General features: G+C 36.7%; 4 protein-coding genes across 4 annotated transcripts; all 4 read left to right on the top strand.

The window, feature by feature from the left end:
- Positions 1-381: 381 nt before the first annotated feature.
- TRV_00693 (uncharacterized protein) lies at positions 382-672 on the top strand (the record flags this gene model as incomplete). The annotated part of the gene is made up of 1 exon (XM_003025093.1): positions 382-672. A coding segment is annotated over one exon (291 nt), but the record flags the coding sequence as incomplete, so codon positions are not given.
- Positions 673-852: 180 nt separating this feature from the next.
- Positions 853-1323, top strand: TRV_00692 (uncharacterized protein; the record flags this gene model as incomplete). The annotated part of the gene is made up of 2 exons (XM_003025092.1): positions 853-957; positions 1045-1323. 2 exons carry the CDS (start codon positions 853-855, stop codon positions 1321-1323), a joined length of 384 nt encoding a protein of 127 aa, XP_003025138.1.
- A 480-nt stretch (positions 1324-1803) lies between these two features.
- TRV_00691 (uncharacterized protein) lies at positions 1804-5115 on the top strand (the record flags this gene model as incomplete). The annotated part of the gene is made up of 4 exons (XM_003025091.1): positions 1804-1904; positions 2072-2381; positions 2566-4788; positions 4858-5115. The coding sequence occupies 4 exons, from the start codon at positions 1804-1806 to the stop codon at positions 5113-5115; spliced, it is 2892 nt and encodes a 963-aa protein (XP_003025137.1).
- A 1234-nt stretch (positions 5116-6349) lies between these two features.
- Positions 6350-8187, top strand: TRV_00690 (Rad21/Rec8 N terminal domain protein; the record flags this gene model as incomplete). Its single annotated transcript, XM_003025090.1, has 4 exons — positions 6350-6402; positions 6461-6938; positions 7001-7606; positions 7684-8187. Coding segments are annotated over 4 exons (1641 nt in total), but the record flags the coding sequence as incomplete, so codon positions are not given.
- Between the last annotated feature and the right edge of the window lie 8241 nt (positions 8188-16428).

The raw sequence follows: 16428 nt of genomic DNA, 5'->3' as shown, positions 1-16428 counted from the left end.
TGTTTTATCACGGGTATCTCTTCACGGGTATCTCTTCACGGGTATCTCTTCACTATCTCTGTCTTCACATTCTCTTGTGCTGGGTATCTCTATCTTCACGGTGTGTCTTCACCATCTTATTCTTCACCCTGCTGTCTTACCTTCTTTCTTCACCATGCTATCTTCACGTCTGCACCGTCACTGTCCCTATCCCTGCCCTGTCTGTCTCTATCTTCACTCTCTATCTTCTATCTTCTCTTCTATCCCTTCACTGTCTCTTTAACTTTTAACTCTAACTTTAGACTATCTGCTTACTCATCTCTTACTCATCAATATAACATCACGTGCATTTAATGAAAGGAGCATCGCCAAGACCTGCTTACGTACTCCAAAAGAAGGCAGAAACGAAGCCTAAAAAAGAAAAGAAAGAAGCAAAAAAGGAAAAAGACGACGACGACGAACAAGCAAACGAAAAGACAGCGAGAGAAGAAAGACGAAGACGACGACAACAACAACGACGAAGAAGCGAAGACGAAGAGACAAGAAGAAGAAGAAGAAGAAGAAGAAGGCCATCCTGCCGTCGTCTACGAGCGTCCTCTTTGGCACCGCCAGCTCCGCCTCGTCGACTTGCGCGCCCTCGTCCTCGCCACTGCTGCCCGTCGCTGCCAGCGCTCCCAGCAACTCCCAGACTAGCGTTCAAAGCCAGCCCGTCCGTCCCTGGTCGCAGATAGATAGTTACATCTTCTGCGTCTTCCCTCCTCCCTCCTTGCTTGCCGCCAGCACTACTACATAACCGTCGCAAGCTCCCTCTCTCTCGCCGCCGCATCTTCCAGCGTCCGTCTCTCTTGTTGTTGTCTCACATACACCACCGCCATGGCCGACCGCGAGCAGCCCTACGACCCTTACATTCCCTCCCAGTCGAAGCCCGGCCAGGATGGGCCGACCTCAGGCAACCAGCGGACAGCAGCGCTGCAGGCCGTATGTCTGACCCTTGCTTGATACGGCTGTTATCTGCCGATAATGGAATAGACAATAATGGGACGAACGTGCTGACTGAAGTAATAGCAAATCGATGATACCGTCGATGTGATGCGGGAGAACATCAACAAGGTCTCGCAGCGAGGCGAGCACCTGGACTCCCTGCAGGACAAGACAGACAACCTCGCCGTCTCTGCTCAGGGTTTCCGTCGGGGAGCCAACCGCGTCCGGAAGCAGATGTGGTGGAAGGACGTCAAGATGCGCATATGGCTCATCATCGGCATCATCGTCCTGCTCATCATCATCATAGTCCCAGCCGGTGCGTCTTCCATCTTACCACCTTCATTCTTGACAACCGCATGCTAACCTCCATGTAGTCGTCGCATCAAAGCATGCCAAGTGATTCTATACGTCCATATACCACCTAATCCAGCCCCCTTCGCCAATACCCTTGCCATCGAACAAGCGAAGGCTCTCTCCCTCGTCCACCTCATGAATCTCCTATTTAGCACTTTAGCACTGCCTTCCCCCCCAACTATGCGAAATCCATGACCGTGTGTGTGTATTCTGATAACTGATTGTGATTGTGATACTGATGCCTGGCCTACTCGGATGACCACGAGTTTTCCCCGATGACCTTTTTTCTTTCTTATTTCCTTTTTGTGTCCTGATTTCTTTTGTCTGTTTTTTTGTGATTCTGTTTTAATACCATGACTCTTTGAACTCCCGCCGATGCCAACGAACCATCTCAACTGGAGTCGCTCTGCTTTAGGGACGGGAACCAAGGGGTAATAGAGGGTTTCTTCTTTTCCTTTCTCTTTCTTTTTGGCCAACGAAATCCCCGTAATGTGTTACAATAGCGACTACTATAATGGCTGCGTGTTCTCCCTAGCCACTCCCCTTCTCTCTCCTCCTCCTCCTCTCTCTCGTCCTGTCTTCCCTTCTCTGTACGTAGTCTTGCTTCGTTGATACTGCATGTCCTATGAAAGCTGCATCCCTATAAAAAGCAACATTGGCGGTGGGTCGACCAGGGCAAGGGTGAGCAGACCAGCCTTAAAACATGATAGTATAGAGAGCAGCTACTCCGTACTACTACTAGATAAAATACTAGTAGCAAGGGAAAGCTGCAGCTATGTGCCGTGCAGCCTGTTTATGTTTATCATTATTATGCGGCCGGCGCAGCTAAGCTGAGAGCCGAGATCGGCTGGCTTTTTTTCGCTGGTGAAGAAGCTAAAAAAGAAAAAAAGGTCCACCCTTCGCTTTTCTTGCCGGTGAGTAATAAATATCAGACCAGCCAGACCGACGAAGACGAAGACGAAGACGAAGACAGACGACCAACTGCGCTCTTGCTCTCTCGCTCCAGCAGACGAAGAGACGAGACGCCGAAGGAGAAGACCAGATTGACCGTCCAGCACTGCTCTGCCGTCCATGTCGAGCCATCTTGCGCGGAGGGCCGCGGGCCGCCTGGCAGCTCGCTCCACCGGACTGGGGGGTCCTGGTCGACTGGCAGCTTCACCAGCTTCACCAGCTTCATGGACAGCAGCGCCGCTGAGATATGGCTCTGCTGCATACCGACAGAGACGCAGCTACACCTCGCCTCGCTACCAGCCGCACCTCTCGACTCGCTCGACCGTCGTCCAGCTGCTCAGCAACATCGGCTCCAAGCGTGAGGTCCAGCAGTACCTCTCCCACTTCACCTCCGTCTCCTCGCAGCAGTTCGCAGTCATCAAGGTCGGCGGCGCCATCATAACAGAACACCTGCAGACGCTCTCCTCGGCCCTTGCCTTCCTCAACCATGTCGGCCTATACCCGATCGTGGTGCACGGGGCCGGACCCCAGCTGAACAAGATGCTGGAGGACGCCGGCGTGGAACCGCATTTTGAAGACGGCATTCGAGTCACGGACGGCAAGACGCTGGCGTTGGCCAGGTCGCTTTTCATGGAAGAGAACCTCAAGCTGGTCGAGGAGCTGGAGCGGTTGGGCGTCAGAGCAAGGCCATTGACCACGGGCGTCTTCTCGGCAGACTACCTGGATAAAGACAAGTACAACCTTGTCGGCAAGATCAATGGGGTCAACAAGAAGCCTATCGAGGCCGCAATTGAAGCCGGATGCTTGCCTATCCTCACCTCCATGGCCGAGACGCCAGAGGGCCAGGTGCTGAACGTCAATGCGGATGTTGCTGCCGGTGAACTTGCGAGGGAACTCCAGCCGTTGAAAATCGTATACCTGGCTGAGAAGGGCGGGTTGTTCAATGGAGATACAGGCGAGAAGATCTCGGCCATCAATCTGGATGAAGAGTATGACCATCTCATGAAGCAGTGGTGGGTTCGTCACGGAACACGTCTCAAGATCAAGGAGATGAAGGAACTGCTTATGGACCTGCCCCGGACCTCCAGCGTGGCTATCATACACCCTGCGGACCTGCAAAAGGAGCTGTTCACTGATACCGGTGCCGGAACCCTGATCAGACGGGGAAACAAGGTCCAGACTAGGAACAGCATCGAGGAGTTCGAGGATATCGAAGCCCTGAAGAACGCTCTTGTGCGTGATCAGGAGGCGCTGGATGCCAGGGCTACCGTGGACAGATACGTTGACTCACTCAGAGGCAAGGAGATCAAGGCCTACTCAGACGAGCCCCTAGAGGCTCTGGCCATTGTCCTGCCACCCAAGCCGGGCTCTACGCTCGCTCACCTGGCTACCATGTCCATTACCAAGACCGGCTGGCTGACCCATGTTGCCGATAACGTCTTCACCAGCATCCAAAAGGACTTCCCCAAGCTTACCTGGACCGTCAAGGAAGACGACGAGAATCTCTCTTGGTTCTTCGACAAGGCTGACGGCAGTCTATGTCGGGATGGCGAAGTGCTTTTCTGGTCCGGCGTAAAGGAGGCAGACGAAGTCAAGGACCTTGTCGTCGAATTCAGCAAGAATGGTCGTGACATGCTTGGGAACCTCAGCATGGAGTCCTCCCTGAATAGCAGCGCGGCAGGTGGCAGCAATCCTTCTGCGACCGTCCAGCAGAAACGAGCATTCTCTACAGCAGCCACCACCGCTTCTGCTCTGCGATCCCTCAGACAGCAGCAACAATATACCCGCCCGGGCTTCTCCCGTTCATACACCACCCAGACCAACCCAAACCCTCCCCTGGGCAAGAAGAACGCATCCAACACCAAACCCTCCAAGGTCGCCCTGATCGGTGCTCGCGGCTACACCGGTCAAGCCCTGATCAGTCTTCTCAGTGCCCACCCATACATGGATCTAGCCCACGTCTCTTCCCGTGAACTAGCAGGCAAGCCACTGCAGGGCTACAACAAGCGGGAAATCATCTACGAGAACCTCAGCCCAGACGACGTCAAGCGCATGGCTGAGCAAGGAGACGTCGACTGCTGGGTCATGGCCATGCCAAACGGAGTCTGCAAACCGTTTGTGGACGCCGTTGATTCCGTCGACAAGGAGAAGGCCGTCATCGTCGATCTCAGCGCAGACTACAGGTTCGATGACTCCTGGACATACGGTCTGCCGGAACTAGTAAATCGGTCTACGATAGCCAAGGCAACTCGCATTGCCAACCCCGGATGCTATGCCACAGCTGCACAGGTCGGCATTGCGCCGCTGGTGCCGTACTTGGGCGGCCAACCTACTGTCTTCGGTGTATCTGGGTACTCCGGCGCAGGAACCAAGCCTAGTCTGAAGAATGATGTGAATTACTTGACCAACAATATCGTTCCGTACAGTCTTACGGACCATATCCATGAGAGGGAAATCGGCTCTCAGCTTGGTGCTGAGGTTGCATTTATTCCTCATGTTGCGGTTTGGTTCCAGGGCATTCACGTATGTCAGCCCGTTATTCTCCTTCTATCCTGCTTTATTTCTGACACTTGCTAACCATGTTATTTCCAGCACACTATCAACATCCCGCTGAAAGAGGCCATGGCCTCCCGTGACATCCGCAACTTATACCAAGACCGCTACGCGGGTGAGAAACTAGTCAAGGTCGTCGGTGAGGCACCGCTGGTCAAAAACATCTCTGGCCGCCACGGGATTGAAGTCGGTGGTTTCGCAGTCCATTCGAGTGGGAAGCGAGTCATTGTCTGCGCTACTATTGACAACCTTCTCAAGGGTGCTGCAACTCAATGTCTACGTACGTTTATCCCTTAACCCTATATTCTACTTAAAACATGCGTCTAACCCGGCCATAGAAAACATGAACCTCGCGCTAGGATACTCGGAGTACGAAGGTATCCCGCTGGATGGCAGCAGCTAGCCACCGACCGCCGTCTACCCCCAACGAAACCCTATATAGACACCATTCTGTCTTGTTGTAGTTGCAATTTCATTGCCGTTCCAGCTCCAGTTCCAGCTCTGCCATAGACTCTGTTTGTCTTTTTTCTTGTGCCTTTAGTATGTAGCCACTGTCAAGATACTGTTTTCTTTGAACGCATGGCGCTTCTCGTTTCGTCCGTCTGTTTGTATTTAAGGTAGGATGAAGATGACGCTCTTGCTTGCTAGCCTTTCTGGGTTATACTGATAGAACTGCTGCCAATCGTCTACATTACTTCTATCTATTCACTATCCCTTGTCCATCTACCGGATATTCACCATCTTAATGTCCATCTTTTATATGGATCTTTCTGTCGCCGGGAAGATTCTGCCCCCCAGAACCCGTGACTCTCCGCCTTCCGCTCACTTGCCCTCACTTCCCGATTAGGACGACGCGACTCTCTTTTTCTTCTTCTTTTTCTTCTTCTTCTTCTTCTTCTTCCTTCAAGCGAGTCCGCAACTTCATCTCTGCTCTGTAGCAAACACAGCTCCGTCCACGGTTATAGACAGCCTATAGACAGACTATAAATACTCGAAAGAGTCAGGAGAATCCCGGTCTAGAGCATTAGAAGACAGACGCCATGTTCTACAGCCACGAAAGTAAGTTCTTCACCGGCATCAATTGGTGAATCGCAGTGTAGAGACTATTGAGACTGATCAATTGCTAACTCGGTCTCTACCATAGTCCTCACCTCACGGGAGCATGGCGTTGCTACAGTGTGGTGAGTTGGTTATACATAGATCAAGCATAGAACGTCAAAATGGCCCTTCTAATGAGGAATTGACAGGCTGGTGGCGACTCTCGGGGCAAAGTTAACTACACGAAAGGTGAACAGGAAGGCAATATTAGAAGTGGACGTGCCCAAGGCGTGTGATATGATTATTCGACCAGATGCTCCTATGGCATTGAGATTACAGGGGAACCTCTTGTAGGTTTTTCCTTATATTAGACTGTGTGTCTTGGGATATATAGCTAACACAGTATAATAGGTACGGGGTATCTAAAGTCTACCACCAGCAGTGCGGGTATGCGCTTCTCGACGCTGAAGCCACGCGGGATAGAATGAGGACCATGTTGAAGGTTATCAACAATGCTGGCTTGGATCCTGACGCGGGAAAGGCCAGGTAAATATTTACTATCATGCCACACTCAACATCATAAGATAATGATTAACGATTGTAGACCCGATCAAATCATGCTTCCACATGATCCGACTTTTATTCCTGAGCTAATGTTGCCCGGGTTGAATGTTGATTTATCTGCTCTGGATATGGGACTGGAATGGGTATCACCCCGTAAATCCAGTCTGGTATCAAGCTACGTTCCCAAATCATCTGCTACCAACTGGTCACCAGCCGCACAACTGCAGCTGAATCTCTCATCTTCGGATATCGGTGGCTTCCAGGCAGGGGAAGGCCTAGGATATATCAGTGACATGAGCAGCGCTAGAAAGGAGCCTCAAGTAGAGCTGCCACCCTACTTTGGAGACGAGGCCGGTATCTTGTTACAACCGGACTTTGAATTCGATGGTGAAGGTAACATCATCGAGCTATCTCCGAAGAAAGCTGCACAGCCAAGGGAAAGTGAAGTCCAAGTGGGGGATGACCGCCTGAGTACCTTGAGAAATACTGGAGTCGACTTGCTCGTTGACGATCATCAAGTGAGTCAAATCTTAGCTTTCTTTTTGTTCACATAGTCCGGATTGCTAATGCTATGATATAGCCTGATGGGGGTATTGTCATGAATGACATTGATGCAAGTCAGAGAGAAGGGATGGGGAGTCTGCCTGTATCCGACGGCATACAGCCACGAGGGCAAGTGACTGATCCAGACTACTCAAACGTTCCTCAGGTATCCTCGGAGACAGGTGAAGTAAGGGTACCCTTTAGAAGGAGAAAACTTCCCAGGATGTTCGGTATAGATGAGCCCGCTGAGCTTCGAAACTCTGATCTGGCACAGTGGAACTCAGAGTACGCGGAGAACATGGCTGCTGCGGCCAGGGCCAAGGTCCAGAACAGGCTTATCACCATTGCCAAAAAGAACGCGGCCTTCTGGGTTCTCGGTTCGGGAATTGGAGCTGTAGGTGCCGGCTTGGGTGCTGGAGCAGTGCTACATCCACTTGCTGCCTTTTCCGGAGACCAATTACTCGCCTCTTTGACTGGGGCACCATGCAAAGAGAGACGTAGGAAGAGGAACCACGAGGGTAAAGATGAGGATGCTGATGCAGCTGTGGTTGGTAAGAAAGCTCGTACCATGCAGGATGATGAGCCTGAACTTGGCTTAGGCGAGGCTGTAGAAGTGGATGAAGGTCCTGGCCTTGTAGTTGAGGTATGCACCTATGTTCTTCCCGGGGGGATTCTCCAGAGACGACCAAGCTTCATGCACTGACATGTCGATCAATATAGGACATTGAGGTCGGCCGACAGGCTCCTTCATCTCTTCGGGATGACGACCAATCCAACATGCCATGGAACATCACCGCATCTATCAGGAGCAAGAGCTCAGCGTATTCCCGCCAGATCTTCGCGAGTGGAGGCGTGTTCTCGAGCATTGGCGGCCCGCGATCTGTGGTAAGTCCCGGACCGGATGGACTGCCGTCTGCCTCCAACGCAGCAGCCCTAGCTGCCTTTAGACGAGGACGCCTAAGAAGTCCGAGTCCACTCGCTGGTCGCGGTGGAATGACAAACGTCCACCTGCCAAGTGACCAGGACATAGGCGTAGACATGTTTGGTGGCATTGACGGTGGCGAAGGAGACGGGCAACCGGGGGAACAGCTCGATCACGATGAAAGGGGCAGCGTCCAAAGGCCCAAATGGTTAAACAGCAGCAGCCTTGACCAGGAGACCATCAACTTTTACGAGTACCTGCAGATTCGCATTGAGGAGGAGGATGGTGAATGGAAGGCCGGAGTATGCAGTTCAGGGGTATCGTTCACCTCGCTTCTTCCTCCCAGGTCGAGCTCCCGTATCGTCGCGACGCAGGCACTGCTGCACGTCCTGACCCTCGCAACGAACGGAGCACTTCGAGTCCAGCAAGACGTCGCCAATAAACCAAGGAGTGTTCAAGATGCAGGGGACATAATCCTGATGCTTGGATGTTAAAACAGGCGGCTCTTCACATGTCCACCCACAACGCACGCGAGCGGAGTTCACGTCAAACATATTTCATATCTGACCATTCGATCTAACTGCATTTCTGTCTGTCTCTTCTCTTTATCTGACGTTATTTCTCATGCTAGTTATGTTTACCGCATCTCCAGCAGGCCATCCTTTCCTAGCTATAAATGTATCTGCCCATGTATCGTTACCGTCCCTCGATCCCAAGTATATATAACAAGAAAGTTCGAGCGGCGAGCTACGCTCACCGCCAGGTATTAGTCATCTAATTAGTAAATAATACCTAGCGGCGAATACTTAATTATATATAAAGATACTTATAATATTAAATAATTAAAGGCTTCAAATTTTATTTTATTAGGCCTAATAGTTATAAATATAAAATTAGTACTTTATAGCTAGTAGTAGTAGAAGTATTTTATAGTTATCTAGTTACTATAATAGGGTATTATATATTAATAATATAAGCCTTAGAGATATTAATATATAATTATACTACTATTAGTATAGTATTCTATAAGTATGGATCCTTTATATTAGTATTAATTTAAAAAGTATTTTCTCTAAATACTTCTCTTTCTTTCCTTATATATAGGCTTTACTTACTTTAAGAAATCTCTTTATTAGATATCTAGTAATTAATATTAGATACTTAATAGTTAAACCCTTTTTTAGTATTTAATTTCTATTATAGATTTTATTTAGAGGTAGATAGTCCCGTTACTCTAAATATTTATCACTAAGCTATATTATCTAACTTATCTACTTATACCTCTTTATAGTATAACTCTTACTTTTATCTTTTATATTATTATTTAGATAAGGTAGCTTATTAGTATATAAATTAGTTAAAGTAATAATTATAATATTATTATTATTATCCTCTAAAGAATTATTTAAATTATCTAAGTCTAAACTAGAAGAGTTTTTGAATAAATCTAAATCTACTATTATATTTTTAGACTATATAGAGAAAACGTCCTAATTTTTAAACTTTTTAGTAGAAGAAAAAGTTACCTTGGAGGCCTATAATATTAAGCCTAAGTTTAACTTTAAAGAATTAAAGTAAGCTTTTTTACTAATAGGAGCTTTAGTAGTTTCCTTTAGAATTTATTTTATTACTATATCGTTATTAGAAGTAGAGGAGGGGGGGGGTAGTAGTTAATAGTCTAAATTTAGTACCTTTAGTATATAATCTCTTAATTAGTATTATAGGGGTATTAATATAGCAGAAGTATTTAAGTTCTTTATTATAAAATAAAGTTTTAGCTATATATTTATCTACTAGGAAGTAAAATAAATACTTATACTAGTATACTAGGCCTAGACTTAGGTATTATTTTAAGGGTAGTAGCTACTTAAGCTCCTAATAAGTAGCTTAGCTAGAATAAATTAATAATAGGAGACTAGTAACCCCTATATTTATAGAGGCTAATAATCTAACTATTAATAGAGACTAGATAAAATACTTAAAATAGATAAATATTTTTCTAGTAAAAGTTACTAGATATAATATAGTAAATATCGAACTTAATAAAGCTCTATATTCTAGAAGTTAAGTTAAATAATAAATAGTAATAAGCTTTAAGTTAAATAATAAAAATTTAATATTTAGTAGACTCTAGTAGAATTATAACTACTATACTAATAAAAGCTATATATAGATTAGTTATTCTAATTAATATATCGGCGTATATTTTACTATTTAAGTCCCTAGACTAAATATATAGAGACTTAGCCTAGAGAGTTATAACTAGTTAACCTTTCTAATACTCTATAAAGAGTTAATTATAGCCCTTAATAAAGTAGTTATTAGTAAAAAAATTATTTATAATATTATGGAACTCTATAATTATTAGTATCTCTTTTATATAAATAATATAATTACTGGCTAGAAAATTATAAAATATATCTAGTGATATTTAGAAAATCTAATTCTAGCTACTAGGCTAAGGGGACTAATAAATTATGGTAAAGGGAGTAATAATAAAGTAAATAATTTAAATAATAATTAAGGTAGATATATTAACTAGAAGGTAATTAAGGTAAGAATACCTTTAAAAGTAAATAAGATAATTAGATTATAGATTAACTAAAGTATAATATTAAGCTAGTAAAGTTAATAAAGGTAGAGAAGAAATATCTAACTCTAAAAGGGCGAGATAGATATATTTAAGTACCTTCTAATATATAATATTTTAGATAAGCGAATTTAGATCTAGATTAGTAAAAAATTAAAAAATTGGAATTAGGATATTTTTAGAGATATTACTCTCTATATTCTAATTTAATCTATTAGTAGTAGCTATAACTAATTCTTCTTTAGTCTCTAGATTTAATAAAATAATAATTTATTTAATATTTATTACTTAAAATAATATAATATATAGCTAGCTATATATAAATATAGGAGAGTAGAGATCAACTCTAATATACTTTAATAATTAGCTCTAAGCTTTATTAATAGTTATTATAAAGGCTAGTCTTATAGAAAATTAATATTAATAAAATTTGAATAGAAAATTTAGAATATTACTCTTATACTAAATATAGTAAATAAAGTAGATATTTTCATTGAAATTTCTACTATTAATTTAAACTTCGAGATATTAATATAGAGCCTAGTATAAAATAAATATATTCCATTATAGAGCCCTTTGGATAGATTTAAATTCTATAAAAGTATTAGTAGAATACTAATTTTAAGGCGTAACTTAGATAATAGTAAAGAATTAAAATTTAGAAATTATAGAAATTTCCATAAGACTTCTTTATAGGCTATATTATTAATATTAGTAGTATTAATTATATATTAGGTAAGTACTTCTCCTAAGAACTTAGTAAGGAAGTACTAATTAAGAAATTATATATTTTTATTTAAAAATATTATAATAGCATAATCTTTAAAAAACTCTAAATTAGTAAAATTCTTTATAAAATTTAAATATACCTAGTTTATAAAGGTAGTTAAATTAGTAGTAGACTTAATAATTAGATAAAGCTAAATCTAACTTTATAGAGATTTATAATAGTAAATTTTACTAGCTACTTTATAAAAGCTTAATTTTTAGAAGTAGTATTTTAAAGTCTTATATTCTTATATAGACTTAGAATATATAAATTCTACTAAATATTGGTATTATATATTATAGCGTTAATAATATCTTACTAGGTACTTATTACAATAATAGGTAAAATTTACTAGAAGTCCCTATCTAAAATAATTAGTAGACTATTAAAGAGTAAATTAATCTAATAGATATTATAGAGTAATTAATTAATAATATTAAATATCTAAGCTAAAGTTATTAGAGTCTTATTCTAAATAAGTAAAGATATTTATTAGAGTAACTCTACTAGTTAAGAAAATTTAAAAATATTATATATTAAATAGTCTTCGATAGAGATTAGAATCTTAAAATATTTATATATAGTTCTATCTTTAAGTAAAAAAATAGAAGTAATACTTATAGATATAATATAAAGTATAATAAGGCCTTAGCTATATATATATATATAGATAATTTAATATAGAAATATCTTTCTAGTATTATTGAAATCATTAAAGAAGAATAATACTTTTTTTAATATTTATTTTAAAGCCTCTAAAATAATTCCTTAAGCTTATTATTAATTAGTATTAAGTTATACTTCTAGTTATTTAGCTAAAATTTTCTACTTAGCTTAATTATAAGCTAATTCTATAATGATAAGAGGGTTTATTAGTATCTTTTTTCCTTCCTAGTTATTTTTAAATATTAGTAGTCTAAACTTCTTAAGGGAATATTCTTCTTATTAGAGTAGATAATAAATAAAGTAAAGGTCTAAATTTCTCAAAATTTTCTCTATAATCTAGTTAGAGAGATAATTAAAATTACCTTAAGAAATTTATAAAGAAAAATTATTATAGAACTAGTTACTAAATTAAAACTAAATTCTAAAAATAGTATCTTTATTTAGACTTCTGAATAATAGAATTAATATAAATATTATTTTAAAAATAATTCTAGTTCGTAGCTAGTAGACCTCCTTAAAGTAGAATATCTACTTATTATCTCTTACTGGAAGCTCTAGAGTATAGTAGGCTTCCTAAAATATAGGTTAAATAACCTTATTAATAGTTCTAAAGTCTTAATAACTCTAGAGGTCTTATATAATAATGAGAAGATATTAAATATAGTAGGCATTCTATATAGATAATAAAGGGTATATTTAGCTAATTTATCTTAACTCTTATTTTCGTAGCTTCTAGTATTTATCTCTTAATATTATTGGTATATATTCTAGATTAGAAAGGATAGAGACTTACTTATAGTCCTAAATATATTAAAATATTATCTTTTAATATAGAAGTTTCTCCATAGAGTGGCCTCTATTATAGGAGAAGAAGGTATTAAGTTAAAATACTTATTTATTAATTTATTCTAGTATATCTTAAGTATTCTAGCTTTAGTCCTAGACTATAATCTACTAAGATAGTAGGTAAACTACTAAAGAAAGAACTAAGGGATAATAGAAATAAATTAAAAAACTAAATAATCTCTAGATTACTTTTATAGTACCTATATATTACTCTAATATATATTATTTTATCTTATTTATCTCTTCTAAATTAAATTTAATAATAGTATAATTTAAACTTTTATAAATATATTTATAAATATAGTAAATAAAATCTAGTAAAGTATATAATTCTATATTAATATAAGTATTAAATATTAAGTAAAGGTATAGACTATAGGGAATAACCTAACTATTATAAATTTAGATTATTACAATAATTTAATATAAATTAAAGTTAGAATATAATATATTAATATAAACTTAATCTTTATATTAATATTTAGTATATCCAGTAGATATTAAAATAATATTAGAATATAATTTCTTTAGGAAGTTTTTAAAATAAAGCTACGGTTTACTATTATTATCTAAGTTATAAGAAGTTTTTAGTTACTTATTATCTACTCTATAGGGCTAGTAGATTATATATCTTATTATAATTAAAAATAGAGAATTATTCTTAGAAGGAATCTTAGTATATATAAATTTATTAATATATTCTGGGTTATCTTAAGTATTATTAGTCTAAAAAAGAGTATAAAAGTAAAGAAGATTATATTTCCATTATTTGATAACTTAAAGAGATAAAGAAAAAGTTAGTAAAAATTAGAATAGTTAAAAAGAACTAAAGGTTATTTATCTAAATATATATTTAATATTTACTAAAATAGCCTTTATAAAAGATATTAATTATAGTATTATTTTTTAAATTAAATACTTAAAATACTAAATTAGAATAGTTATTTTAAATCTATTAAGGAGTCTTATTCGAGCCCTTAAGTAGATTATTAATTATTTTAGACTAATAGAGGTTTATTATAAAAGTTATAAAGAAGGCTAGCTTACTATAATATTAAATAATAATTATTAAGTTCTAGTAATATTACTATATATTTTTAACTAAGCTAGTAAAGGTAGTAGATAGAATATAATAACTAATAGAGTCTAATATAGCTCTAGCTACTATTATATTATATATATTCTAGTAAAGCTTAGCCTAAATAATCTTCAAGTTATAGTAGAAGTACTAAAGCCTCTATATATTAATAGAGAGAAGAATATTAACTATAAACTACTAAAAGAGAGTAGCCCCTCTATAGAGGATATTAAATAAGCCTTCTCTATTCTAGAGGTACTAATAATAGAAGGAATAAATAATAATTTACTTATTTTACTATAATACTCTAGTAGTAATAAGGTTATATAGAATTAATAAGTAGTTATAGCCTCGGCCGCTAATAGTATAAAATAATATATAGTAAAAAGGGAGATATAATAGATATTTAAAATAAATATAAAAGAATTATTAGCCCTAAATATCTTAAGCTAGAGTAGTAGTATTAGTATTATTAATTAAAGAGTCTTAAATATAGAAGATAAATAAATTAGCTTTACTATAAGTTAGATTAGGGGTATCTTTAAAATATAATAAAATATTTTAATAACTTATATTACTATATTTATAAAAAATATCGAGAATAAAGCTAGTAATTTTAGTATTAGGTTAGCTAACTAGGAGGTTATATTATTATCTAGAATTAGAGTCCTTTATTAATTTAAAGAAAGGAGTTAATTAAATATAATTAAGCTTAATATTCTTTTATAGTACTTTTCTAATATATCCAAAGAGACGATAGTAGAGATTATAAACTTAAATATAATTATTAATAATAGAGATAATCTCTAGAAGATATCCAATATAGCTAATATTAACCAACTACTATAATATTACTTTTTAGAGATTAAGGAAATAGAGTTAAATAAAGGCTAGTTATTAGCCTAGGCGAGCTTCTAATAGCCCTTACTTATAATATATTATTTTTTAAATTTAATATATATAAATATATTTATATATATATAAATAATTAGACTTATAAATCATAATAGTAGTAAAAATTAGAGAGTTATTAATATATCTAATATATTTATAGAATACTTAACCTAATCTACTAACCTTATTTTAAAAATTATTATTATAGAATAGACTTTTTATAGATAAATTCACTAGAGGTTTAAATATAAATAAATAACTAGTAAATTTATATATATTAAGGCCGCTATTCCTATAATATAGAAAAATATAGTTCCTCTTCTACTTTAGTAGCTTCTTATTCTAAAAGATAGCCCTATAATAAAGATATATAATTAATTTATCGCCTATATTATTGATAATCTAAAGCTCTTAATTATTAATACTAGTAAAAAAAAATTTAGCCTTACCAATATTTTTAATAATATTTACTACAGTAGCTAAAAAGAAATTATTAATAATATTTACGTAGATTAAATAGTATTTAATATAAATATAGAGCTCTAATATATTACCATAGTTATAATATTTAGGGGCTAATAGTATAGTTTTTAGTTAAACTTTTTTATTTTAGTTAAAATTATATATAATATAATAATAATCTAAATAAAAATACCTATATTTATTGATATAATAAATATACCTAGTAGTTTAAATAATGGATAGTAGGCTTAATTTAGTAATTATTAATAGCTCTAATTCTATAATATTATTTATAATAAATTTAGTATGTAGAGGTAGTATAAATATTAGTTAGAAAGAGATTAAACTTACTAGTATTATATTAGTAATTACTAACTAACTAGAACTAGATATTAAATATACTAAAATAGTAGATACTAAAATAGTAGATATGAAAAAAGATATTAAAATAAAAGGGTAATTCTAGATTTAAAGTAGTAGTCTCTATAATACTTCTACCTTCTATCTACTATATCTTCTAATATAATAAAGTATCTAAAATACTTTCTAGGTAGATAGTCTAAATAGACCTTTTACTAGTATAAAAAGAGTAAAATTATAAAATATTAAGAGTAATATTAAATAAAGTAAGTATCTCTATGAAGAGAGTATTATTTTTAATATAAGTTAGCCTCTAGAGTATAATTATAGATTTTATAATATCTAATTTTCAGAGTATAAGGTATTAAATAATATAGATATATATATAGAAAAAACTAAGTATATATATATAAAAAGAAGCTTAAATATAATAAATAAAGAAAAAGGTAATAATGGAAAGGTAGTTAGTATATATATCTAGATAGCTAGAGTATAGACTAATTAACTATTAAACTTTAATGGAAGCTATTATTAAGTATTAGATTAGAGCTTTATTACTTAGTAAATATAGAAGAGGATATTTATTTAGTAAATATATAAGATAAAACTTACTTAGTAAAGTATATAAGAGGATATTTACTTAGCTAAATATATAAGATAAAACTTACTTAATAAAGATATATAAAAGGGAAATTATTTAGTAAATATATAATACTAAATTCTAGTTTATAGTACTATTTAAAGTTTGTAATCTATAGTACTACTTATAGTATTCTTTATAAAAATTATAGTTTAGAGTCTATAATACTATTTATAAAGGCTATAGTCTAAAGTCTATAATACTATTTAAAATTCATTGTCTATAATATTACTTATAG

Source organism: Trichophyton verrucosum (genome assembly GCF_000151505.1).
Source record: "Trichophyton verrucosum HKI 0517 chromosome Unknown contig00066_1.f1.exp, whole genome shotgun sequence".
Lineage (NCBI taxonomy): Eukaryota > Fungi > Ascomycota > Eurotiomycetes > Onygenales > Arthrodermataceae > Trichophyton > Trichophyton verrucosum.
This window is presented reverse-complemented; position numbering and strand designations above follow the sequence as displayed.